At 42.8% G+C, this 26,265-nt stretch overlaps 1 protein-coding gene across 1 annotated transcript in view; it reads left to right on the top strand.

The window, feature by feature from the left end:
- The window catches only part of FAM135B (family with sequence similarity 135 member B), a 283,306-nt gene that overhangs the window by 167,962 nt on the left and 89,079 nt on the right, over positions 1-26,265 (top strand). The window contains exon 13 of the mRNA XM_030219522.1: positions 11,721-13,800. Within this exon, the coding sequence (XP_030075382.1) occupies positions 11,721-13,800 (2,080 nt within the window). The remainder of the gene's footprint in view (positions 1-11,720; positions 13,801-26,265) is intronic.

Raw genomic sequence — 26,265 nt, 5'->3', positions numbered from 1 at the left:
TGGTACACCACTGAGGAAACCCCAATGCTTCCTGCTTTTGTCATAGATGCATGTTTGTTTATTCTGCAAAGTATTGTGTAACGTCTGTTCAGAATTCCAGACCTATAGATTTCTCCCACCCTATATCCTTTAGAAATAGCCATTTCCAATTCTATGGTACACCAAGTCTCTACCAAGGCTCTCTCGCCATCATAGTGGGCATATTTCTCCCACTGACTCATTACGGCGCAGGTGCGGCACAACAAGAACATGAGTTTACCACGCACCCTAAAGGGCAGTACAGGGAAAAAGAGTCCACAGGGGAAGAACACCTTGACTTGCACAAACCCGAAATAAACGGAGAGGGGGCTGAAATTGTTATAGATGATTTTGGGTGTCCGATTGGATATTCTTTAGTTTTATTGAGAAAAGGGTACGGACTGGTAAAATCATAATAGTGTATTTTCTCACCCTGTTTAACCTGACAGTACAGACACACAGCGTTTGTTCTGCCTCCAAAAAGGGCGCCCTGTGGAACTAAAGGTTTGGGTTACGCAGCTCTGCCTAGAAAGGCCGCATATTCCCTATCAGTTTTAACCAAGCCGTCCCTCTAATGTTCCCAAATACCGACAACCTTAAACCCTTTCTCTTTTAGGTAATCTGCCTTGCACTGTGTTTTGTAGTTGAGAAACCCGAAGGTGGTACCCGTCAAAGGGTTCTGTTTTTTAGAATCGTAGCAGGTCGTATAACTGTGGTAAAAGCATCCGGTAAATTCAAAGGCAGTGCTCTCTCCGTTAACGAAGGCATGCCCGTCAAGAAAGTAGTCACCCACCCGCATTTTGCCCCCCCTTTAGAACGTGCCTGATTTGTATGTGTTCTTTGTCCTCGGTGTACATCAACCAACGGATACTATCAGTTGAATATTCTTTGATCTGCCAATGATAATCGTCGACCGCCAGCAGAGCTAGGGGTTTCGGTTTTAAACACATGAACCTGAACATAGCCATACACACGGAAGTGAGTGTGAGATACTGGGACATGTCGATACAATTCTTTAGGGTTGCACCCCACTCACCCCCCAGTATTTCTTCTATGTCTGCCTCTACAGCTCTCGTCATTTTTATAATTTCCTCTCTGTATAGGACACATGCTTTTAGTAAAGTATAGACATCCTGCTTACAATAGAAGGCTAGTTCTTTTTGTAAATTAAACGTCTTATGCTTTTTCTCGCCTTACCAGACAAACAGGATATCATAGCCTCACATTTGGGTGAGTCATCCAAAAGAGCCTATGTGAGAACACTCTCCAGCTTATTTTCAACAAATTTTTGAGAGCTTTTCACAGTGTGTGTATGCTCTTCTTCCTACTTGCTGCTGTTCAACAGGATCTAGCCAGTTGCCATTTTTCCATAGAGCAGTACAGTCACACTCCTGTGCTCCTGTTAGCTCGTATCAATATTTTCACTGTGATTGTTCCACACAGTTTTTTTCTGTTTTTCGTGTCTCCTCTACTGGGTAGGTCATTGGTGTTGCACAGGGACCGATTCTGATCCCTCTTAGTGTTCCTACTTAGATTTCTCAGCCTTTAATAAGTTTCCTTTCCTCAGGCCCGTGTTCAGGCCACATATAGGCCTTGAGTGCACGGCTGGGTTCTTTTTCAAAATCAAGTTGTTTGATACTGTGACTATTTTTCAGACATGTCCCTGAAAAACTTCCCCAGTAGCTTTAAAGAGTGTTCCAGATACAACAGGGCCATTTCCATTACAGATACTCAATTAGTACTTGCGGTGCCTGAGACCTGATCGTATTCTCTTCTTGTAATGTGTGTTCCTAGATGTCAAGCAGGGGGTGCTAGAAGGCCAAGAGAAGCAGCAAAAATGTTTTTTTGGCACAGATAAGTCCAATCCGTTGGCACTGGAAGCATCAGTCTCTTGGCCCAGGGAGCTGCATTGGACACGGGGGATACATCAACATCACTGTTCCCTCTAAACTGAGCAGGAGTCCTCCAACTGCATTGTGAACAGTAGGAGGCAGTGCTTCATTATTGTGTTTTCAGTTTCCAGGGACAGGCAGGTTCCCTGGAGTCCTGCAGAGCTTGTCTGCCTTTCACTATTGAAAAACTGACAATGAAACAGCACCCCACTCTATTAGGACTGTAGATGAAGGACCCCTCAGCTTAGAGGGAACAATGATCGGCACTGAGAGTGCATCAGTCACCCATGACATCAAGCGTTGCTAGGACAAATTGGGGACGGTCATCATCCAGTCATCTTGTTCTCACCAGGGGCGTAGCTAGGTGGGGCCACAGGGGCATGGGCTCCCGCAGATTTAGCCCTGGCCCCCCTGCTTTCACACCCCACCCCCACCACCGACCCTCCCCCGCCACATTCAACCCCCCCCCCCTTCCGCTGCCGCCAACCATCCTCCCCCGCTGCCATCAGGTACCTTTGCTGGCGAGGGTCCCCAACCCCCGACAGCCAAAGTCATCTTCAGCACCGGTCTCTGGCACGTTGCTGATTTGGATTCTGTTTCTGTGAGTCCTGACGTCTGCGGTGACCAGAATTGCACACAGTATTCGAGGTGTGGTCGCACCATGGAGCAATACAGAGGCATTATAATGTCCTCATTTTTGTTTTCCATTCCTTTCCTAATAATACCTAACATACTATTTTCTTTCTTAGCTGCCACCACACACTGAGCAGAGGGTTTCAACGTATCATCAACAATGACACCTAGATCCCAGAGGTAAGGACCAGGCTTCCTTCAGCAGGACAAGTGCAGAATCCTACCACTGCCACAAATTGTGAGACCCTGAGCGAGGTTGGGCATGGCCAAAGGAAAGAACACAGCCATACAAAAGATAGAATGCAAGAACAGAAATTCCTGGACCTGTTCCTGCACAGAGCCAAGTTGTAGCGAAGGTAAACCTTTGGATCAAGGACACAGTTATTAGTATTTATGTTCATGTACCCTCGGGCCTGTTTCCTCACAGAGCCCAAGGCATAGAATGGGAAATCCCTGGCGGTTTCTGCAGGCGGCAGTGAGCCACCTCTGGCGGTAGTCTTAAACAGCTTTTGCTCCGGCCAGACCTCCAGCAAACTTGCAAAGTTCAAGCAGTTAGCAGCAAGGGCTTACCTCAGCCCATTCACAGCATTGGGATGTCTGCAATCAAGGCACACACTGGGGCCTCTCCGTTTTCTCCTCTGGGCTCTCTCTAACCTCTGCCTGGTCCTTCCCTTTTAAACTCCCCAGGTCTCAACCCCGCCCCACCTGGCTAACTCCTTCCATGGCAGGACCTATGCTTTTAATGTGGCCCTGGTTATTTATAGAAGGATCTTTCTTAAGGTGGCCCTGGCTATCGGAGAGACTTTCCTTTAAGGGAGAGGGGTAATGTTCTGTAGACCCTGTCACATGGACTAATTTAAATAGATGTTTGACTAACTGTCAGAGACCCTCCTTTCTCAAGTCAGGACAGGTCAGGATATTGTAACAGCAGCTTACTGTCCTGAGGAAGGAGGTTTTGGCCTTCGAAAGCTAATAGAAATATGTTTTTTGTTAGTCCAATAAAATGATATGGGTATCATCTTTTTTTCCATTTTTATTCAGAATTTCTTAATTTGTAATGTAGGTTGTAATATGTCAGTTTTTGACATTTTCATCTGCCATCTTCATCTCAGTATAGTGGGACATGGCACACTGTTTCTCTGGTGTTCACTGTATGCAGAGTCTAACTTCTTGGTTCAGTTTCATTTTTGTCTATATATTTCTATTTTTAGTTTGTAATTACTTAGTACATAAGTATTGCCATACTGGGAAAGACCAAAGGTCCATCGAGCCCAGCATCCTGTTTCCAAAAGTGGCCAATCCAGGTCACAAATACCTGGCAAGATCCCAAATATGTACAAAACATTTTATACTGCTTATCCCAGAAATAGTGGATTTTCCCCAAGTTCATTTAATAACGGTCCATGGACTTTTTCTTTAGGAAGCCGTCCAAACCTTTTTTAAACTCCACTACTAACCGCCTTTACCACATTCTCTGGCAACGAATTCCAGAGTTTAATTACATGTTGAGTGAAGAAAAATTTTATCCGATTCGTTTTAAATTTACTACATTGTAGCTTCATCGCATGCCCCCTAGTCCTAGCATTTTTGGAAAGCGTGAACAGACGCTTCACATCTACCCGTTCAACTCCACTCATTTTATAGACCTCTATCATATCTCCCCTCAGCCGCTTTTTCTCCAAGCTGAAGAGCCCTAGCTGCTTTAGCCTTTCCTCATAGGGAAGTCGTCCCATCCCCTTTATCATTTTCGTCGCCCTTCTCTGCACCTTTTTTAATTCCACTATCCTGCTTATAATCGAACGAGAAAAACGCCCAAGTTCCGACCTAAATCGGGAGATGGACGTTTATCTCACAGAAACGAATAACACGGTCTAATCGAAAGCCGAACTTGGACGTTTTCAATTGCACTCCACCGCGGAAGCATACAAAGTTGACGGGGGCGTGTCGGAGGCGTGGTGAAGGCGGGACTGGGGCATGGTTATCACCTGAACAGAGATGGGCGCCTTTTGCCGATAATGGAAAAAAAGAATGCGTTTGTAGCTAGAATTTAGGGCACTTTTCCTGGACCCTGTTTTTTCACGAATAAGGCCCCCAAAAGTGCCCTAAATGACCAGATTACCACCAGAGGGAATCGGGGATGACCTCCCCTGACTCCCCCAGTGGTCACTAACCCCCTCCCACCACAAAAAATGATGTTTCACAACTTTTTATTTTCACCCTCAAATGTCATACCCACCTCCCTGTCAGCAGTATGCAGGTCCCTGGAGCAGTTGTTAGGGGGTGCAGTGGACTTCAGGCAGGTGGACCCAGGCCCATCCCCCCCCCTACCTGTTACAATTGTGCTGCTTAATGCTTAGTCGTCCAACCCCCCCAAACCCACTGTACCCACATGTAGGTGCCCCCCTTCACCCCTTAGGGCTATAGTAATGGTGTAGACTTGTGGGCAGTGGGTTTTGAGGGGGATTTGGGGGCTCAACACACAAGGGAAGGGTGCTATGCACCTGGGAGCTCTTTTACCTTTTTGTTTGGTTTTGTAAAAGTGCCCCCTAGGGTGCCCGGTTGGTGGCCTGGCATGTGAGGGGGGACCAGTGTACTACGAATCCTGGCCCCTCCCACGAACAAATACCTTGGATTTATTTGTTTTTGAGCCGGGCGCTTTCATTTTCCATTATCGCTGAAAAGCAAAAATGCCCAGCTCACAAATTGTCGAATAAAACATGGACGTCTATTTTTTGCGAAAATACGGTTCGGTCCGCCCCTTCACGGACCCGTTCTTGGAGATAAGCGCCCATGGAGATAGATGTTTTCATTCAATTATGCCCCTCCACATCTTTTTTGAGTTGTGGTGACCAGAATTGAACACAATATTCGAGGTGTGGTCGCACCATGGAGCGATACAAAGGCATTATAACATCCTCATTTTTGTTTTCCATTCCTTTCCTACTAATACCTAACATTCTATTTGCTTTCTTAGCTGCAGCAGCACACTGAGCAGAAGGTTTCAACGTATCATCAGCGACGACACCTAGATCCCTTTCTTGGTCGGTGACTCCTAACGTGGACCCTTCCATGACATAGCTATAATTTGGGTTCCTCTTTCCCACATGAATCACTTTGCACTTGCTCACATTAAACGTCATCTGCCATTTAGACACACAGTCTCGTAAGAGCCTCTTGTAATTTTTCACAATCCTCCCGCGATTTAACGACTTTGAATAACTTGTGTCATCAGCAAGTTTAATTACCTCACTAGTTACTCCCATCTCTAGGTCATTTATAAATATGTTAAAAAGCAGCGGTCCCAGCATGGACCCCTGGGGAACCCCACTAACTACCCTTCTCCATTGAGAATACTGACCATTTAACCCTACTCTCTGTTTTCTATCTTTTAACCAGTTTTTAATCCACAATAGAACACTACCTCCTATCCCATGACTCTCCAATTTCCTCTGGAGTCTTTCATGAGGTACTTTGTCAAGCGCCTTCTGAAAATCCAGATACACAATATCAACCGGCTCCCCTTTATCCACATGTTTGTTCACCCCTTCAAAGAAATGTTGTAGATTGGTAAGGCAAGATTTCTCTTCACTAAATCCATGTTGACTTTGTCTCATTAATCCATGCTTTTGAATGTGCTCTGTAATTTTGTTCTTAATAATAGTCTCTACCATTTTGGCCGGAACCGACGTCAGACTCACCGGTCTATAATTTCCCGGATCTCCTCTGGAACCTTTTTTTAAAAATCGGCGTTACATTGGCCACCTTCCAATCTTCCGGTACCACGCTCGATTTTAAGGATAAATTACATATTTCTAACAATAGCTCCGCAAGTTCATTTTTCAGTTCTGTCAGTACTCTGGGATGAATACCATCCAGTCCAGGAGATTTGCTACTCTTCAGTTTGTAGAACTGCCCCATTACATCCTCCAGGTTTACAGAGAATTCATTAAGTTTCTCCAACTCGTCAGCTTCGAATACCATTTCTGGCATGGGTATCCCACCCAAATCTTCCTTGGTGAAGACCGAAGCAGAGAATTCATTTAATCTCTCCACTACGGCTTTGTCTTCCCTGATCACCCCTTTTACTCATCGGTCATCTAGCGGTCCAACCGATTCTTTTGCCGGCTTCCTGCTTTTAATATACCTAAAAAAAATTTTACTATGTGTTTTTGCCTCCAACACAATCTTTTTTTCGAAGTCCCTCTTAGCTTTCCTTATCAGCGCTTTGCATTTGACTTGACATTCCTTATGCCATCTCTTATTATTTTCAATGGGTTCCTTCTTCCATTTTCTGAAGGATTTTCTTTTAACTCTAATAGCTTCCTTCACCTCACTTTTTAACCATGCTGGCTGTCGTTTGGTCTTCCGTCCTCCTTTTTAAATACGCGGAATATATTTGGCCTGGGCTTCCAGGATGGTGTTTGTGAACAGCATCCACGCCTGATGTAAATTTTTGTCCCTCGCAGTCGCACCTCTAAGTTTTCTTTTCACCGTTCTCATTTTATCATAGTCTCCTTTTTTAAAGTTAAACGCTAACGTATTTGATTTCCTATGTATACTTACTTCAAAGCTAATATCAAATCTGATCATATTATGATCACTGTTATCAAGCGGCCCCAGCACCATTACCTCCCGCACCAGATCATGTGCTCCACTAAGGACTAGTTCTAGAATTTTTCCTTCTCTCGTCGGTTCCTGTACCAGCTGCTCCATAAAGCTGTAATTAATTTCATCAAGGAATTTTAACTCCCTAGCATGTCCCAATGTTACATTTACTCAGTCAATATTGGGGTAATTGAAATCATCAAAAACTAAAGGAAAAGTAGAAACTATATCACTAATTATACTCAATTTTCTACTATAAACAACCCTGTATTGCAGGTGCCAATGCACATGTATATATGAAAAAATACGTGGAGAAAAAAAAGACTTCAGAGCCCTCAGGAATAATTCTCTTTACAATGATATGTTCAAAACAAGAGAACTCCTTACTTCAATCATTAGTCTTCACAAAAAAACTCCACTCTTCTGATTCACAAAATACTAGTGCATGCACTTCAAACAATACAAAAGGTAGAGGCTGTTTCTCACGCCATAAAGCCGGTGAACACTATCAAAATTGTAACTTAGCTTGTGTCTTCTAAATGTCCATTCTTTTCCAAAATGTCAGCTACAGAAACGCCCAACAGGAGAACCCTGTTTCGCCACCACCGGGCTATTTCAAGGGCTAGAATTTTCTTTCTTCAAACAATATTATTCCACCACTGCTTTGCCCCTTAATGGCGTCTTTAAACTTCGAATGGCTTCCTTACTCATTATATAACTGACTCTCCCCCGTCACTTCCTCTGACGTCATATCCTTCTTGACGTCCAATGCTTTCCAGGATCCCCAACCCGTCACTACAGGTTAGGAGTGCATCATAAAAAGGCTTTCCATTCTATCGAAATATTTAACCCCTTTGGGATCACAGTTTGTTTCATATCAAAGACAGAGTAATTTAAAAGATGTTTTGTGTCGAGCGGATACATGGAACAGACAGAGTGGGAGGGACAGAATCATAGGCCATCATGGGGGTTGTGGCCATTGTTCAGTATGTCCAAATATGTTGAACGAGCATGCATTTGAGGATGTTCGTACTAGCAGGAAAATTATGCTGAAAGCCATCACAGATTGTCAATCAAAAAATGTGATTTATTTATTGAAATGTCCTTGTGAATTGTATTATGTGGGGCAAACATCTCGAATGTTGAAGACAAGGTTGATTGAACATCGTCACTGCATACAAGCCAGAAAAACATATGAACCCTTGGTTTCTCATTGTTTACTGAAAAATCATGAATTTTCAGATCTACGCTGTATTGTGTTGGAACAGATTGCTGTAACTGAGAGGAGAGGAGATGTGAGAAAAATGCTTAGACAAAAAGAACAACGATGGATTTTTTCTTTACAAACTGTGATCCCAAAGGGGTTAAATATTTCGATAGAATGGAAAGCCTTTTTATGATGCACTCCTAACCTGTAGTGACGGGTTGGGGATCCTGGAAAGCATTGGACGTCAAGAAGGATATGACGTCAGAGGAAGTGACGGGGGAGAGTCAGTTATATAATGAGTAAGGAAGCCATTCGAAGTTTAAAGACGCCATTAAGGGGCAAAGCAGTGGTGGAATAATATTGTTTGAAGAAAGAAAATTCTAGCCCTTGAAATAGCCCGGTGGTGGCGAAACAGGGTTCTCCTGTTGGGCGTTTCTGTAGCTGACATTTTGGAAAAGAATGGACATTTAGAAGACACAAGCTAAGTTACAATTTTGATAGTGTTCACCGGCTTTATGGCGTGAGAAACAGCCTCTACCTTTTGTATTGTTTGAAGTGCATGCACTAGTATTTTGTGAATCAGAAGAGTGGAGTTTTTTTGTGAAGACTAATGATTGAAGTAAGGAGTTCTCTTGTTTTGAACATATCATTGTAAAGAGAATTATTCCTGAGGGCTCTGAAGTCTTTTTTTCTCCACGTATTTTTTCATATATACATGTGCATTGGCACCTGCAATACAGGGTTGTTTATAGTAAAAAATTGAGTATAATTAGTGGTAATTGAAATCACCCATTATTATTGTGCTGCCCAGTTTGTTTGCATCCCTAATTTCCTTTAACATTAATCCATACTGGGTGGGATCTGTACAAATCTGGCTTGTTTAGTTTTCCCTTAATGTATTGATGATTTAATGCTCACCAAGTATTTTTTGTTTTTACCTTGTCCTAGGTAGGCTGTTATGAAATGGTAGGTCCTGAGTTGCATTTGTAGTGGTTTGTATTACTTCACAGTGTGACTGGTACTGGATTTTGATTTATATTTAGATTACACCTTTCTCAGTAGTAGCTCATGGCAAGTTACATTCAGATACATTAGGTATTTTCCTGTCCATGGAGGACTTACAGTCTAAGTTTTGTACCTGAGACAGTGGGAAGGGTTATGTGACTTGTCCAAGATTTCAAAGAGTAGCAGTGGAATTTGAATCCTGGCTTCCCTGGTTCTCAGCCTACTGCTCTAACCATTAGGTACATCTATTACAGATAACACATATCTGTATTAGCTATTCCTAATATTTCGTAAGTCAGCGGCAAACTAAGAACTAGCAGAGCTGAAGCCAGGTTTCCATTTGGCAGCCTACCAAAAACATTGATAGTAACATCAGGATTTGTTATAATTGCTGCTGCAAATCACTGTTCACATGGTTCTTGGTCAGTTGTAGTTCCCTAGTCCAGCATCTTCCCGTTGGCCAAGTGTTAGAGTGCCTGCATATATTTCCAGAACACTGCTTTAATATGTTGTATTATTTTGTCATGCATTATTTTGATTTTTTTTGTTACATAATTCCCTGGAGTTTATACAGCATGCATAATACCATCAGTAACAGAGGTACTGGGGGAGACAGCTGGTAGACAGTGAAGAGGTCTTTCCTTGCTGTGTTCAAAATTGCTCCTACTATCCCCATCTTGTTTTTTTTTTTAAGAGTGATTCTCATGAACGGGGAGCACTGTGCCCCCTACCTAAGCCAAGCTAAACATCTAGTAGTTGAGTAAAATTCAGAATTGCTATAAACGTAAAACTACAAGGGAACAAATAGGGAAAACATGCAGAGCATGGCTCATGGAATTCTTTCAATCCTCCCTGTGAGTGCTTCTGTATGTGTGTGTGAATGTCTGTGTTCATATCTGTAAGAAGTGCTCACAGGGTAATGTAATGAAAAAAGGTTTGCTCACATCAACTCAAGTCTTTTGCTTGTGAAGAAAAAATGTTTGCTCACATCAGCTTGATCCTTGGAGGGAATATTTGGTCTTGATGTGACAGTCAGTTTGGCCACACAGTGCTTCAGTATCTATTTAGAGTTTAGAATCTAACTCCATCAGCCTAGGCACATTATTTTCTATTCCAGACTGCTTTTAAAAAAAAAAAAAAAAAAGTTATAAGTTCTTCTTTGCAGGCTACCATTGTCTATTAACCCTTGCCTTTTGCAGGAACTTCTGCATATTCTCTTTTTTTCTTGAAGGCAGGGAGTCCCAAATGTAAGGCTATGTTATCTTGCTTGTCCTTATAGAAGGTGATCAGGCCAGTATTCAGCAAGTGACGGTCAGAATTTTTTAAAATGCTGATTGCTGGTGGCTAGATGTTCTCAGGGCACTATATATAGGGGACTAAATATGGTGGAGATGGCCGCCAGAGCCTATGAGGGTCCCGGGGTGATATTTAGCCAGGACCTGCGTAACTGAGTTTTACAGCCCCCCCCCCCCCCCCCCAATCAGTCTGGGAGATTGTAAACCCTCCTTCCCCTTGGAACGGCTCTCCTTACCCCTTCTGGGTAACTTGCTGTATTTGTGTAGTACTGCGAGAGGTCATGGCAGCCATTTGCAAGAGGCAGCCGCAAGGGGCAGAAGTGAGTGGGCTTTGCTCCTGCCACCACTAGAGATAAAGGTAGGCCTGGGGGGGCCTACCTACATTGGCAGGGAGGTTGGGATGGAGGGGTCATTCTGAGGGGGAAGGATGGTTTACAGTCTTGTGAGCTGAGGGAAGTGGGTAGGAAGGAAGGGGGGATTTTTCAGGGGCTGGGAGGGGATTAGTTATGTGGGTCCCGGTTTTTTCTCAGCAGACCAGTTTCTTGTTGGGCGGTCTGCGGTGATATTCAGCAGCACTGTCCAGTTAAATGCTGCTAAATATCACCATTTAAGTCAGTGATGAGCGATTTAACCAGGCAGAGAAATCCCTGCTCAGTTAAAGCGCTTTGAATATAGGTTGGGATGTTACTTACCCCGTAGTAAATGTCATCTAACAGCAGGACACAAGATCTTATTCCCTCTCTCCTCCCATCAGAGTTGTATTTTATAAGCTATCTCTGACTGGCTAGGGGCTAGGTCTTGCAAGACAGTGGTTGGTGGGAAGGTGCAGTAATGCACAGTACAATGCTCTCAAAAGTTTGTTGTAAATAAGCTGGACAGCGTTCACATGCAAACCCCATTGGATGACATGCGTATGTAAGGCTATGTAACCTGCTGTCCATGTAGACCATCTGCTACAGGGTAAGTAACTTCATTTTATTTGTATGAAATTATCCCCCTTCTACTATAACTGATCAAGTTAGATGTACTGAATATTTTCTCACAAATGAATTATTTAATTTTCAGCTCAGGACTTAGAAAGAACTTCAAGCACCATATCGCCTGTTATGGACAGGAAAGTGCTAGATACAATGAAAGATAATATGGACCTGTTATCTGATAATGAAATTCCATTGGAAAGTACAGATTTCAGGAAAGATTGTCCTCCAACCCACAGTAATAGTATAAATGAAAATATTTCAGTGGACACATCATGTGCCTGCAGTGATTTATCTGCTGATGCCTCTCTGGACAGAGATTTTAATCAATGTCAGGTGAATGAGGTAAAAAGTCAAAATAACTTATTACAAGATAATGGCTTATGTTGCAGTGAAATTGCAATAGACATGGAGCCCAAGAATTTAGCAAGTACTGAAGAAGGTGCGGAAGAACCTGCAGAAGAAACAGTTCAAGAAAACAGATCCCCCCGTGTAACGTATATTGAAGTGAAGCCTAGCAATAGGGACCCATACAAAGGTGGCACTGTGTTGGTAATCAGTGCTTTGGGTACAGATGGGGCAGTAGAAACTTCTGATGTATCTGCCTGGTCTAAGATGAGTGAACCAGCTATGGTTAAGAACTATGAAAATACCACTTCTGAAAATATTGTACAAAATTATTTAAGCAACCCTGATGAACAGATCAGTCAGGATAGCAAGACCACTTGTTCTACTTTGAAAAGCGTGCCAAGAATGGACAGTTTGGACCTTTTTACCAAAGCAGACAAAGAATCGGTGCAATTCAAATCTTTTCCTAAGGATCAACAGACTTACGACGGTGGAGATTTTGTTTTGAGCACTGGGATTATAAAGAGATCATCCTCATTAATTTCCGACTCAGGGATTGAGAGTGAACCGAGCTCTGTGGCTTGGTCTGATGCTCGAAGCAGAGCTCTAGACTTGCCCAGTGATCGTGAATTCTTGCAACATTTAGTAAGAAGGCATACCCTCCACAGAAACTCCTTAGGAGGAGGCCAAACAGAAAGCAATACAAGCTTACCAAGTGGGATTCAAGCATCATTGACTTCAATTAGTTCTTTGCCATTTGAAGAAGAAGCAAGGGAAGTGGAGCTTACAAAACTGACAAAGTCTGCTTCGGCTCCACATATCAGTAGCCCAGAGGATTCTGCAGATGATGCCGTTTTTTTCAAACAGGAAAATGTAATCTCAAAAGCCATGTTTGGGCATGCTGAGACATACTTAGCAGAGCATGTTGAGGAATCAAAGAATATTGACCCAGAGGGAAAAATATTTAGTTCTCAGGACATAATTGCACATGACAAATTAGAGGTCAGTTCAATCACAGGTGATTGCTCTGAGGCTTTATTCATGGAGGACAAATGTGAAACTGAAAATATGTCTGTAAGGATTGATAATTCAAAGTATATGAACAAACACCTAATTACACATCACTGTGAAAGTGTTACTGAATATTCATCAGTTAAACTTAGTTTAAAAGATCACATTTGCAACTATGTGGATGCAAACATTCTTACAGTTCAAGCAAGTAACTGTGATCATAGTACTTTAGGAATAGTTTTGCCTATGCCTGAAGGTTTTTCACAAGTTGAAAATGTCTCCAACAGTGCTAATACAATGCCAGACTGTACACAAAGAATGCAAACATCAATAACAACATCAAACGAAAGCATTGCTGTTGGAGATGGTGAAACTATTATCCCAAATGCAGATGAAATGATACTTGAGAATTTTCATAATTTACAAGAAATTAAACTTAATGACTCTCCCACGGTGGATCATGTAACATATAAAAATAGCAGGAACAATGATCAGGATAATGATGGTTCAGAAGATATTGCCAGAGCTAGTGCATTTTCTTCTGCAGTTACAGAGGGAAATCAGTCTGTTCCAAGCAGCTCTGCTTTAACTCTTGAAAACAGAAAAAATAGTGAAGGTATTAATCTCTCTGTCTCTTGCACTGCCACGTGCTTGCCCTTTTCTTCTATACTCCAAGAGACTCCACCAATGATTGGTTTCTGTTCAAAGCAAACCTCTGTTCCTATAACTCAGCAGCCAGTAGGCTCTTTTGGAGTTGTTTCCTGTAATTCTGATGACCTTGATGAACAGATGAATGAAAGCATGCTCAGGTACATTTTTCTAAATTTCATGAACTTGTTTTTGCCACAACATTGCATGTTACTGTCAGTTTCTGTGTTGCCAAAAATTGTGTATTGTTAACACATGTCTGTTCTTGACTCTGCTTGTTTTTTTTGGTTTTTTTTTTTGCTTTCTATTTATTTTGGGGAACTGGGAAAGGATATACTGTTGGCAGGCTGTGCTATAGTTGTATGAATAAAGTTTCTTTATCCGAGCACAAGCAAGTTGTAATATTCACACTGATGGACGATGTCATCTGGCAAAGACTGTAGTGGTAAGCGCTCCCCAGCATTCTTCGAGAAGCTTTTGGAAGAGGCCTGCTGCTCATGCATATGTCTTCCTGCCTGCTGTCATAGCACAGACAGCTTAGTTCATTTTGTTCTGCGGAACAATGTGAACATGTTTCCTTGTTTCTATTGTGATTGCTGTGTTGCTCCGAATTGTTTGCGTGTAAGTTTATTTATTTGTGACATTTATATCCCACATTATCCCAAAATGTTTGAGTTCAGTGTGGCTTACAATACACATTATAGATACATAACCAAGAATAATGCATAAGAAAGTAATTTGTTGTAAGAATCCAATTTAACAATACAGTATCATAAACATACTGGGATAGCTATGGATGTTTAATGTTTACAAAATCTATTATGAATGAGAAATTGTACATGAAGCAAAGAGAAGGATAATGGTAAATAGAGTAATAACCAATTCAAGTAATAATTAGTTGTTTGAGATATGGCTGTTCTTTGTGAGGGTTTGTTTGAATAGGAATGATTTGAGGATTTTGTGGAATCTAGTATATTCCTGTATATTTCTTATTTTGGATGGTAAGGAGTTCCACCATTTGGTTCCTAGGTAGGTGAAGTCTGCTGAGTGGACAGTTTTGTAGGTCACTTTTTTGCAATTTGGGAGGTGTAGTCAGAGATAGTTTCTTGCCTCATATTTAGAGTGTCTTTGTGAAAACTTTATTAATGGTACCATGTAGTCTGGAGCTGTGCCATTTAGGATTTTAAAGATAAAGTTACATAATTTGAAGGTGATTCTCGCTTTGATGGGAAGCCAGTGTAATTTGATTAGTAAAGGAGGCACTTTCAAAACGAGAAATTTTGTACATTAACCTGGCTGCAGTGTTTTGAGATGTTTGGAGTTTTTTCAACAGGTACTCCTTACAGCCAGCATATATGATATTACAGTAATCAAATTGGAATCATGTTAATGATTGTACCAATAGTCTGAATGTTTCTGATGAGAAATAGGGTCTGATCCTTTTTAGTTTCCAAAGAGACCTGAAAGATTTTGTGATTACTGAGGAAACTTGAGTATCAAATGTTAAATGTTTATGATTATACAGGTTCCTTGTTCGGGGCCAGTGTCTCTCCTCTCCCCTTTTATTTTTGTTAGCTTTTTTGGCACTTGTCATTTTTCTTTGTTTTCCACAGCCCACTAGGCCCCTCATAGACTTTGGGTACCCGGTCAAGGACTTTTTTTGCCATGGAGCCATTTGATTTCTCCTCAGATATTTTTCCTAGTATACCCCAGAAAACTGTCAGTGGTTTTAAGAAATGCTTTAGGTTCAGCAGGACCGTAAGAATATAAGAGTTGCCATACGGGCTCAGACCAAGGGTCCATCTAGCCCAGTATCCTGTTTCTAAAAGTAGCCAATCCAGGTCACAAGCACCTGGCAGGGTCTCAAAAGGTAGCAAGATTGCATGCTACTTAACTTTAGGGATAAGCAGTGGCTTTCCCCAGATCTGCCTTAATGATTTATGGACTATTCCTCTAGGAATTTGTCCAAACCTTTTTGAAACCCTGTTACATTAACGTTATATTAACTGCTTTTACCACTTGTTCTGTCAATGAGTTCCAGAGCTTAAGTATTTGTTGAGTGAAAAAAATACTTTCTTCTATGTAACTTCATAGTGTGTTTCCTAGTCTTTGTACTTTTTGATAGAGTTAACAATTGATTTGTATTTACCCATTATATTCCATTCAGGATTTTATAAACCTCTATCGTAGTTCCTCTCAGCCATCTGTTGTCCAAACTGATGATCCCTAATCTTTTTAGCCTTTCCTCATATGAGTTGTTCCATCCTCTCAATCATTTTGGTTGCCCTACTTTGTACCTTTTCCAGTTCCACTCTTTTTTTTTTTTAGTTGTCTCTGACCATAATTGCATACACTACTCAAATTGTGGTCTCACTATGGAGTGATACAGGGCATTATGATATTTATTGATTTACTTATTTGGATTTTGCTCACACCTTTTTCAGTAGTAGTTCCAAGTGAGTTACATTCAGGTACACTGGGTATTTCTCTGTTTTATTCCTTTCCTAATAATCTCTAACATTGTTTGCTTTTTGGCTCTGCTGCACACTGAGCAGAAGACCTTGTCCATCAGGGACACCCATAACTAGTGTCTGTGGCCTAGTCATAATTCCTCTTCTTGTAAATTCTGTTCACAGATGTCAAAACCAGGCATTAGAGGTCAAGAAAAGCAGCAAAAATGACTTTTTTTGGCACTGATAAGTGCGGTCCATCATCTTTGGCATAGGAGGCATTGCCCTATATGGCTCCAGGAGCTGCATGGGACACTAAGATCACATCAGCATTATTCAGATAGAGGGCCTCAAGGCGTTGTCTGGATGGGAATATCTGGAAAAGTTGGAAAGCAGTGGGCAAAACTGAAAGGAGCGATTGTAAGGGCAGCAAAACTTTTTGTAAGGAAAATAAATAAATGTAAGTGGAAAAGAAGGCTGCTTTGGTTCCCAAAAGTAGTAGCTGAAAAGGATAAAGAAGTTAGCCTTCATAAACTACAAGAGATTGCAGAAAGAGGAAGACAGGTGACAATATCTGGAAAAGCTAAGAGAAACTGGTAGAGTAGTCAGGAAAGCAAAGGTGTAAATGGAAGGAAAAATAGCCAATAAGGCAAAGACATTTTTTACATATGTTAATGGTAGGAGGAAGTGCAAATGTGGCACTGTAAGACTCAAAGGTAAAGAGAGAGCGAATGTGTAGAAACTGATAACGATAAGGCAGAATTGCTTAACAGGATATTTCTGTTCTGTGTTCACAGCTCAAGGGCTGGGAGCAGGACCATAGAGGACAAACACAAATATGAAAGGATGTGTGGTAGTCCCTGAATGATTTTCAGAAGACTGTGTTCGTGAGAAGCTAGCTAAACTAAAGGTGGACAAAGTGAGTGGGCTGGATGGCATACATCTGAATGTACGGAGTACAGAAGGAACTTAGGGAACTTCTGACAACTCCGCTGGTTGACCTTTTTCAGTGCTTCTCTAGAGTCTGGAGTGGTTCTGGAAAAGGGCAGAATACTGCTGCCCCTTTCCTGTATAATTCTAAAATAAATGACCATCCTGCTTATTTTCGAAGGAGAAGGGCGGCCATCTTCCGATACAAATCGGGAGATACGCGCCCTTCTCCTAAAGGTGGCCAAGTCGGTATAATCGAAAGCCGATTTTGGCTGCCCTCAACTGCTTTCCGTCGCAGGGCCAGCCAAAGTTCAAGGGGGCATGTCGGCAGTGTACTGAAGGCAGGACAGGGGCGTGGTTAAGAGATGCCCGTCCTCGGCCGATAATGGAAAAAAGAAGGGCGGCCCTGACGAACATTTGGCCGACTTGGCCCATTTATTTTCAGGATCAAGTCTCAAAAATGTGTCCGATTTGACCAGATGACCACTGGAGGGAATCGGGGATCACCTCCCCGTACCCCCCAGTGGTCACCAACCCCCTCCCACCCAAGCTATAGCTGGAAACTAACTCTCACTGCAAAGAATTAGATGCTTAAATGTCCACAGTAGCGACTTGCAAACTCCCCAGTCTGTAGCCAGATGATAGTGAGCCTCAGAAGAAGTCGTGCTGAAGAACGCTGTGGGCACAGATAAGGTCGGTTGGTGGAGCCAATCTGCTTCGCAGAGCTATAGCTGGCAACTAGATGTTTAAATGGCCACATTAGCAATTCACAAAGTCCCTAGTCTGTAGCAAGATGATAGTGAGCCTCAAGGCCTTGCGCTGAAGAATGCTGCAGGTACCAGACAGATGGATCCTCAAAACAATCCAGACACGTTACATACCTCAATTGAAAAAAGATTCCCTTAAAATTTCTTGCCACGAGCATCAACATAAGCTTTCAGCACCAGGAATCTTAAATTTTTTCAGGACATTGTGGTTGAACTCGTTCAACTAAGGGAAAAGAGGAAGGGATTCTATTCCAAGTCATCAAGAATATCCATCCCATCCTGGACCTAAAGACTCTGAATAAGTACTTGACCAAACAAAAGTTCAGGATGGTTTCCATGGGTACTGTGCTCCCCATGATTCTGGAAAGAGATTGAATATGCTCTTTGGATTTAAAGGATGCTTATACCCACATCCATATACAACCTAGTCTAGTGGTGTGCTGATAAATTTTTAACAACAGGTTCTCTCCCCGGGTATGGCCATTACTGCAATTTGGGGGAGGGGCCCCCCCCCCCCCCCCCCAATTGCAGAGCTGGCTAAACCCAGGGAGAGAGCCTAGGGGAGCAATGCATTACTCTCTTCAGGGGAAAAAAAGATTTTAAATGCTCCCAGGTTGCAGTCTAATTTGGGATAAAATGCCATAAATAAGTAAATAATTAGACAGAAACTCTGAATGTTGAGCACCTGATTCTCATAACATGATGTCTGTTTTAGAAACCCTTTACCAGGAGGCAAAAAAAATCTCTGCACCAATATAACAAGATTAGGGTGTCCCTATAACCAGCCCCTCCAAATGACACACCGTTTATGATTTATAAGAAATTACTACTCTACCTATGAACCCTTATTATACTTCCTCCGTGTACATCCATATGCACAAGCCGGCATGTTTGAAAATACAACTTTTTTTTTTTTTTTTTTTACAGTATCCACCCCACCTATTCCAGACCTCCTCCCTTGAGCCACAGGGTCCCAGCACATACCTGAAGGCAGCCACCCTGGTGGTCTAGTGGATTCTTCGGGGCAGGAAAGATCCCCAGTCTTTCCTGCCCGCTGCTGGCGCTGACCCTCCCACTGCCGCATCGTATTTAAAATGGCTGCCGAGACTTAACAAAGACGGCCTCTCAAAAGACTCCAGCGGAAGTCTTGGCAGCCCTTTTTAAAGAGCAGTTTTGCAGCGGAAGGGTCAGCGCCAGCAGCGGGCAGGAAAGACTGGGGTTCTTTCCTGCCACGAAGAATCCACTAGACCACCAGGGAGGCTGCCTTCAGGTATTTGCTAGAGACCCTACAGCTCGGGGGAGGAGAGGCAAACCGGCTTGCAAAATGCTACAAAAATTAACTACCGGCTCTTGCGAGCCAGTGCAAGCCTGCTCCAGCACACCAGTGACCTAGTCCCAGGAACTATCTCTGATTGTAAGTAAGAAGCCACTACTACCAATATTGCATACTGCCATTCAGCATCGCTTCAGCTTCAAGAATCTTCACAAAATGTCTTGCAATAGTCAATGTCACTATGCAGGCTGGATGTGCACATGTTTTCCTACTTAGATGATTGGCTAGTCATGAGCATATCAGAGGAAAATGCAAAAGAATCAGTGGGCAGAACCATTCAGGGGTTGATGCTACTAGTAACATAGTGTGCTACTTTTTGTGTATACCCTACTTTGATTTGTACCTATGCTCTTCAGGGCACAGACCGTATAAGTCTGCCCAGCACTATCCCCGCCTCCCAACCACCAGCCCCGCCTCCCAACCACCGGCTCTGGCACAGACCGTATAAGTCTGCCCAGCACTATCCCCGCCTCCCACCACCAGCTTTGGCACAGACCGTATAAGTCTGCCCAGCACTATCCCTGCCTCCCAACCTCCAGTCCCGCCTCCCACCACTGGCTCTGGCACAGACCGTATAAGTCTGCCCTGCACTATCCCCGCCTCCCAACCTCCAGCCCCGCCTCCCACTACCGGCTCTGCTAGTCATAAACTACCTGTCATAAACTATCCCAAATCCCACCTCTGCCCATCCCAACAATCAGAGTTCTTTGGAGCCCAGCTAGTCACGACTCAAGCCAATGCTTTCCTCCTAACCCCACGAATAGAGGCTTTCACATCAGTGATTTAGAAGGGTATGCCATCGTCAGCATGTATCAGGTCTGCAAATGTTGAGATTGCTAGGCCACATGGCCTCCAGCATATATGCTAGTCCCATGGGGTGCCTCAATTTTTTATTGGGATTTATTAACCGCATTTATGAAGAGATTCACCCAAGGCAGTGTATAGTAGGTACAGTTTAGCATAATTTGAGGCCAGCTCAATGGACCCCACCTTCTTAGTGGGCACAAATGATGGGTAACCTTCAGGATGTCATCACTGTCTTACCTTCTCTGAAAGAGTTCCTGTCTTGGTGGCTAATTTGCAGCAGTTTGAGCAAGGGATTGCCATTCCAAATTCCACTAACGATAGATGTGTCCATCCTGGGGTGGAGAGCTCGTGTACATGGCTCCACACTTAGAGTTAGTGTACTGCTCAGGAGACTGAACACCAAATAATCCTCCTTCAGCTAAGAGCTATCTGGAATACTCTAAAGGTTTTCAGAGATCATCTGAGGAAGCAAATTATATTAATTCAGTCAGTCAGGTTGCAGTGTACTATGTAAACAATCAGAGAGGCACTGGATCATTCCACCTGTGTCAGGAGGCAGTCAGGATGTGGAAGTGAGCACTTTTCCACAGGATAGTGCTCAGAGCCACTTACCTGGCGAGGAAAAACAGATGTGGGGTGCACAGACTGAGTCAGGTAATGCCAACTGCATTAATAGTCTCTCAACAGAGGGGTTGCCCAGCAGATCTTTCAAGAATGAGGCACCCCCTCAATAGACCTTTTTCCACTCATATCAGCTAGAAGGTCCATCAATTCTGCTTCAGACAGGGATCACAGAGCAGGCTAGCCTTGGATGCCTTTCTCCTTCATTGGTGGAAGGGTCCTCTTTATGAAAATACTCCTGAAACTCATACTATAATTCTCATTGCTCTATGTAGATCTGGTTCCCTCTTCTGATAAAAACATAGAAATATGGCAGATAAAGGCCAAATGACCCATCCAGTTTGCCCATACTCCGTGACCCTTATTGCCTCCTTTTCCTAAGGGATCCCACATGCTTGTGCCATGCTTTCTTAAACTCTGACACAGGCCTCGTCTCCACAACCTCCATCGGGGTGCCATTCCACGCTTCCAGCACCCTTTCCTTAAATGAATACTTTCTTAGATTCCTCCTAATACTGTTTTCTCTTAACTTCATTGTATGCCCCCTCATTCCAGAGTTTTCCTTCATTTGGAAAAGGCTCTCTTCCTATACATTAATGCCCCTGAGATATATCTCCTTTTCCCCTCCTTTCTTCCAGTGTATACATGTTGAGGTTCATAAGCCTGTCCTTATATGTTTTATGTTGAAGACCGCTTACCAATTTTGTAGCCGCCCTCTGGACTGAATCCATCCTGTTTATATCTTTCCGTATATGCAGTCTCCAGAATTGTACACATTACTATAAATGGGGCCTCACCAGCGACTAATAGAAGGGCACCATCACCTATTTCTTTCTGCTGGTCATCCCTCTCCTTATACACCCAAGCATCCTTCTGGCTTTGACTGTAACTTTTTCTACCTGTTTGGCTACTTTAAGGTCATCAGACACAATTACTCCCTCTGTTCCTTTGTACACAGAAGCACTTCACCTCCCCCCCCCCCCTTTATTATACCATTCCCTCAGATTCTTGTGACCCAATTACATGACCCTGCATTTTTTAGCATTAAATCTTAGTTGCCAAATATCGGACCATTTCTCATGCTTTGCTATATCCTTCCTCGTGTCATCCACACCCTCCAAGGTGACCACCCTATTGCAGAGTTTGATATCATTCGCAAAGAGACAAACCTTACCAGACAGCCCTTCCACAATATCACTCACAAAGATGTTAGAAAGAGCCAGCCCTAGGACCAATCCCAGTGGTATTCCAGTGATAACATCCTTATCTTCAGAGCAAGCTCCATTTACCACTACCCACTGTCTCCTTCCGTTCAACCAATTTTTAACCCAGTCAGTTACTCTAGGTCACATACCGAGGGACTCAGTTTATTTATAAGTTTCCTGTTCAGAACCGTGTCAAAGGCCTTTGCTGAAATCCAAATACAGTACATCCAGAGCCCCTCCCATGTCCAACTGTTTGGTCACCCAGTCGAAAAAAATCAATCAGATTCATCTGACATGACCTGCCTCAGGTCCTGCATTCCATTCAGTTTGAGAAACCTCACAGTTCTCCGCTTTAGAAGTATTTCCGTCAGTTTACTCACCACCGAGGTCAGACTGACAGGTCTGTAATTCCCAACCTCCTCGTTCCACTCTTGTGCAAAGAGACCACATCTGCCCTTCTCCAGTTCTTCAGGACCACACCAGACTGTAAGGAAGCATTGAAGAGGTCAGTCAGCGGAGCCACCAGAACTTGAGCACCCTCTGATGTATCCTCCGAAGATCCGTGGAGACTAGAATGCTTTTTGACCCTCATCACTCAGAACAAGGGGTCCTCCTACATCCTGATCTCCAGTCCCTGGCCCTCACACCTTGGATATTAGGTTAGAAGTGTACTCTTTAAACCTGCTGGAGAATGTCTCTCAGGTTCTGCTGGCTTCCAGAAGATATTCCACTAAGAGGTTTTATGGTTTCGAGTGAAAGAGGTTTGCTATCTGGTGTGAGGGCAAGGCCCTGGACCACTTTTACTGTACTACACAATACCTTCTACACTTACCAGTCAGTTTTCAAAAGTAATTCAGTAAGAGTTCACCTCATTGCATTTGGAGCTTATCACTGTGTAGAGCAGGGGTACTCAACCCAGTCCTCAGGATATATACCCATCCAGTCAGGTTTTCAGGATATCCACAATATACATGAGATATTCATTGTGGGTATCTTAAAAACCAGATTGAATGAATATGTCTTGAGGACTGGGGTAAGATCCCCTCATGTTGAGAGTAAGCTCATCTCTCATCAGCCTTTAGTTGTCTGCTTCATGAGAGGTTTGCTCCTATTGAAACTTCCCTCCCTCACAGTGCCATTAGAACTGAACATTGTCCTTACCTAGTTGATAAAATCTCCTTTTGAGCCACTTGATAACCTGTCACCTGAAGTACCTGACCAGGAAGGTCTTGTTTTTGGTAGCGGCCACTTCAGTATGCAGGGTTGGTAAGCTACAGGCCCTAGTAGCTGATCTACTGTAATCTATTTTACAACAGGTGGTTTTGTATACATATTCTATGTTCCTTCCTAAAGTAGCGTTGCAGTTCCATGTTAAACAGTCAATTGTTCTGCCAACATTTTTCTTAAAGTTGCATGCCCATCAAATTGAATGCACAAGACAGCCTTAGCCTTCTATCTGGAGCTGACTAGGAGCCATAGAAAATCCACCCAGCTCTTTGTTTCTTTTGATCTCAGCAGGATGGGGGCTGCCGTCAATAAACACACTTTTGAATAGGCTAGCAGACCACACTGAACCTGCCATAGGATGGGAAAATGTGGGATACAAATGTAATAAATATCCTGCTAATCTAAGTAGGTTACATGAATTCAAAGTCATGCCTTTAAGGTCAATAAAGTCCCTCAGCATTAATCATTCAAGTACTTATTGAAAAGATAAGTTTTCAATCTTTATGGAACTGCAGGTAACCAAAAATTATCTGAATTTGTACAGGTAAAAAGTTCCACAATTTACTAGCCTGAAAAATAAAAGATCCATCATGAAATTTCTTATACCGGACTTTTTTTAACGAATGAAAATCCCAACTGTAAAGTTGAATGAAAACAGGAATTCACACTAAAAACTGAATAAGCTATCAATTCTTTGAAGGAGTAAACAAACATGTGGACAAAGGGGAGCCGGTTAATATTGTGTATCTAGATTTTCAAAAGGCGTTTGACAAGGTACCTCATGAAAGGCTACAGAGGAAATTGGAGGGTCATGGGATAGGAGGAAAAGTCCTATTGTGGATTAAAAACTGGTTGAAGGATAGGAAACAGAGAGTGAGGTTAAATGGGCAGTATTCACAATGGAGAAGGGTAGTTAGTGAGGTTCCTCAGGGGTCTGTGCTAGGACCGCTGCTTTTTAATATATTTATAAATGATTTAGAGATGGGAGTAACTAACGAGTTAATTAAATTTGCTGATGACACAAAGTTATTCAAAGTCAACTCGCGACTGGATTGTGAAAAATTACAGAAGGACCTTACAAGACTGGGAGACTGAGTGGCAAAATGACAGATGACCTTTAATGTGAGCAAGTGCAAGGTGATGCATGTGGGAAAAAAGAACCCGAATTATAGCTACGTCATGCAAGGTTCCACGTTAGGAGTTACGGACCAAGAAAGGGATCTGGGTGTTGTCGTCGATAATACACTGAAACCTTCTGCTCAGTGTGCTGCTGCGGCTCGGAAAGCGAATAGAATGTTGGGTATTATTAGGAAAGGTATGGAAAACAGGTGTGAGGATGTTATAATGCCGTTATATCGCTCTATGGTGCGACCGCACCTTGAGTATTGTGTCCAATTCTGGTCACCGCATCTCAAGAAGGATATAGTAGAATTGGAAAAGGTGCAGCGAAGGGAGACTAAAATGATAGTGGGGATGGGACGACTTCCCTATGAAGAAAGACTAAGGAGGCTAGGGCTTTTCAGCTTGGAGAAGAGACGGCTGAGGGGAGACATGATAGAGGTATATAAAATAATGAGTGGAGTGGAACAGGTGGATGTGAAGTGTTTGTTCACGCTTTCCAAAAATACTAGGACTAGGGGGCATGCGATGAAACTACAGTGTAGTAAATTTAAAACAAATCGGAGAAAATGTTTCTTCACCCAACACGTAATTAAACTCTGGAATTCGTTGCCGGAGAACGTGGTGAAGGCGGTTAGCTTGGCAGAGTTTAAAAAGGGGTTAAACGGTTTCCTAAAGGACAAGTCCATAAACCACTACTAAATGGACTTGGGAAAAATCCACAATTCCAGGAACAACATGTATAGAATGTTTGTACGTTTGGGAAGCTTGCCAGGTGCCCTTGGCCTGGATTGGCCTCTGTCGTGGACAGGATGCTGGGCTAGATGGACCCTTGGTCTTTTCCCAGTGTGGCATTACTTATGTACTAATGTGGGAAAAGAGAGGAACAGTTCCCTTGTAATATATTAATTACAATGCAAGCCATCTTAAAAGATATCTGTGCAGAAACTGGTAGCTAATGTACGCTTCTTATCAAAGGTATTTCATGGTCATAACAATAGCAGCCATAGATTATTTTGGCTGCAGTATCTATATATATAAAAGGCAACCCCAACGTTCTGAAGCCTCCACGGAAGTTGAGGCGCCCGAGATATCCGGTGTGCCCTGGAGTGTCTGCACCGCCCTCGCGTCAAAACGTCATGACGCGTCAAAACGTCATGACGTCGAGGGCGGAGCTATTGACACTCGAGGGCCGAAACGGCCCACAGCGAACAAGGCAAGTAGCTTTGAGGGACGGAGGGAGGGGGCCCTGACGCGTCAAAACGTCATGACGTCGAGGGCGGAGCTATTGACACTCGAGGGCCGAAACGGCCCACAGCGAACAAGGCAAGTAGCTTCGAGGGACGGAGGGAGGGGGCCCCTTGCTAGCGCCCGTTTCATTCCGCTCAGAAACGGGCATTTTTTCCTAGTTTTGTAATAATTGCAACTTTTTAATTAATCTTGAACTTAGTCCTACACATAAAAAAGCACTACAATAATCCAACTGAGGTGGCACAATAGCTTGAACCAGCATGCAAAAAAATGTTCAGTTAAAAAAAAAAAAAAGATCTTATTGCTCTCAATTGTCGTAATTTAAAAAATAACTTCTTACTCAAATAACTTATCTGTGGAATCATTGTCAATTGAGTATCCAAAATAATACCTAAAACCCTAGAGGATTTTTCAACCCATAATTGTTCTCCTGAAGCAATAGTCACACTGCAAGGGACCAAAGTAGAACCATTGCAAAAATACAACAATTTGTTCTTGGCTGCCTTTAGTCTTAAAAGTTACTGACTAGCCCAAGATTGAATCAGGGCTATTCATTCAGAGGTAGTAGTCTATAAACTTAGGAAATCTGATATATTGTCAGCATATGAGCAACCACAGTAACCTGTCTCCAAAAGTGAGGCCAGTGAGCTCATAAATACATTAAACAAGATTGGAGACAGTGGTGATGCCTGTGGAACACCAAAGTCTGATCTCCATGTAAATGAAAAAATATTATTCTTCTTGACATAATAAGTTCTTCTTCTTAGAAAACTTTCTATCCATTTATAAATAGTACCAGATAATCCAAATTCACTCAGTCTGTACCTCAGGATACCACGATCCACCCTATCAAATGCTCCAGAAATATCAATTGGAGCAAGACAAAATGAACCCCAGACTAAGAATTTCTCAAACT

Source organism: Microcaecilia unicolor, chromosome 1, assembly GCF_901765095.1.
Source record: "Microcaecilia unicolor chromosome 1, aMicUni1.1, whole genome shotgun sequence".
Lineage (NCBI taxonomy): Eukaryota > Metazoa > Chordata > Amphibia > Gymnophiona > Siphonopidae > Microcaecilia > Microcaecilia unicolor.
Note: the sequence above shows the minus strand (reverse complement) of the source record. Positions and strands in the feature narration are given on the sequence as shown.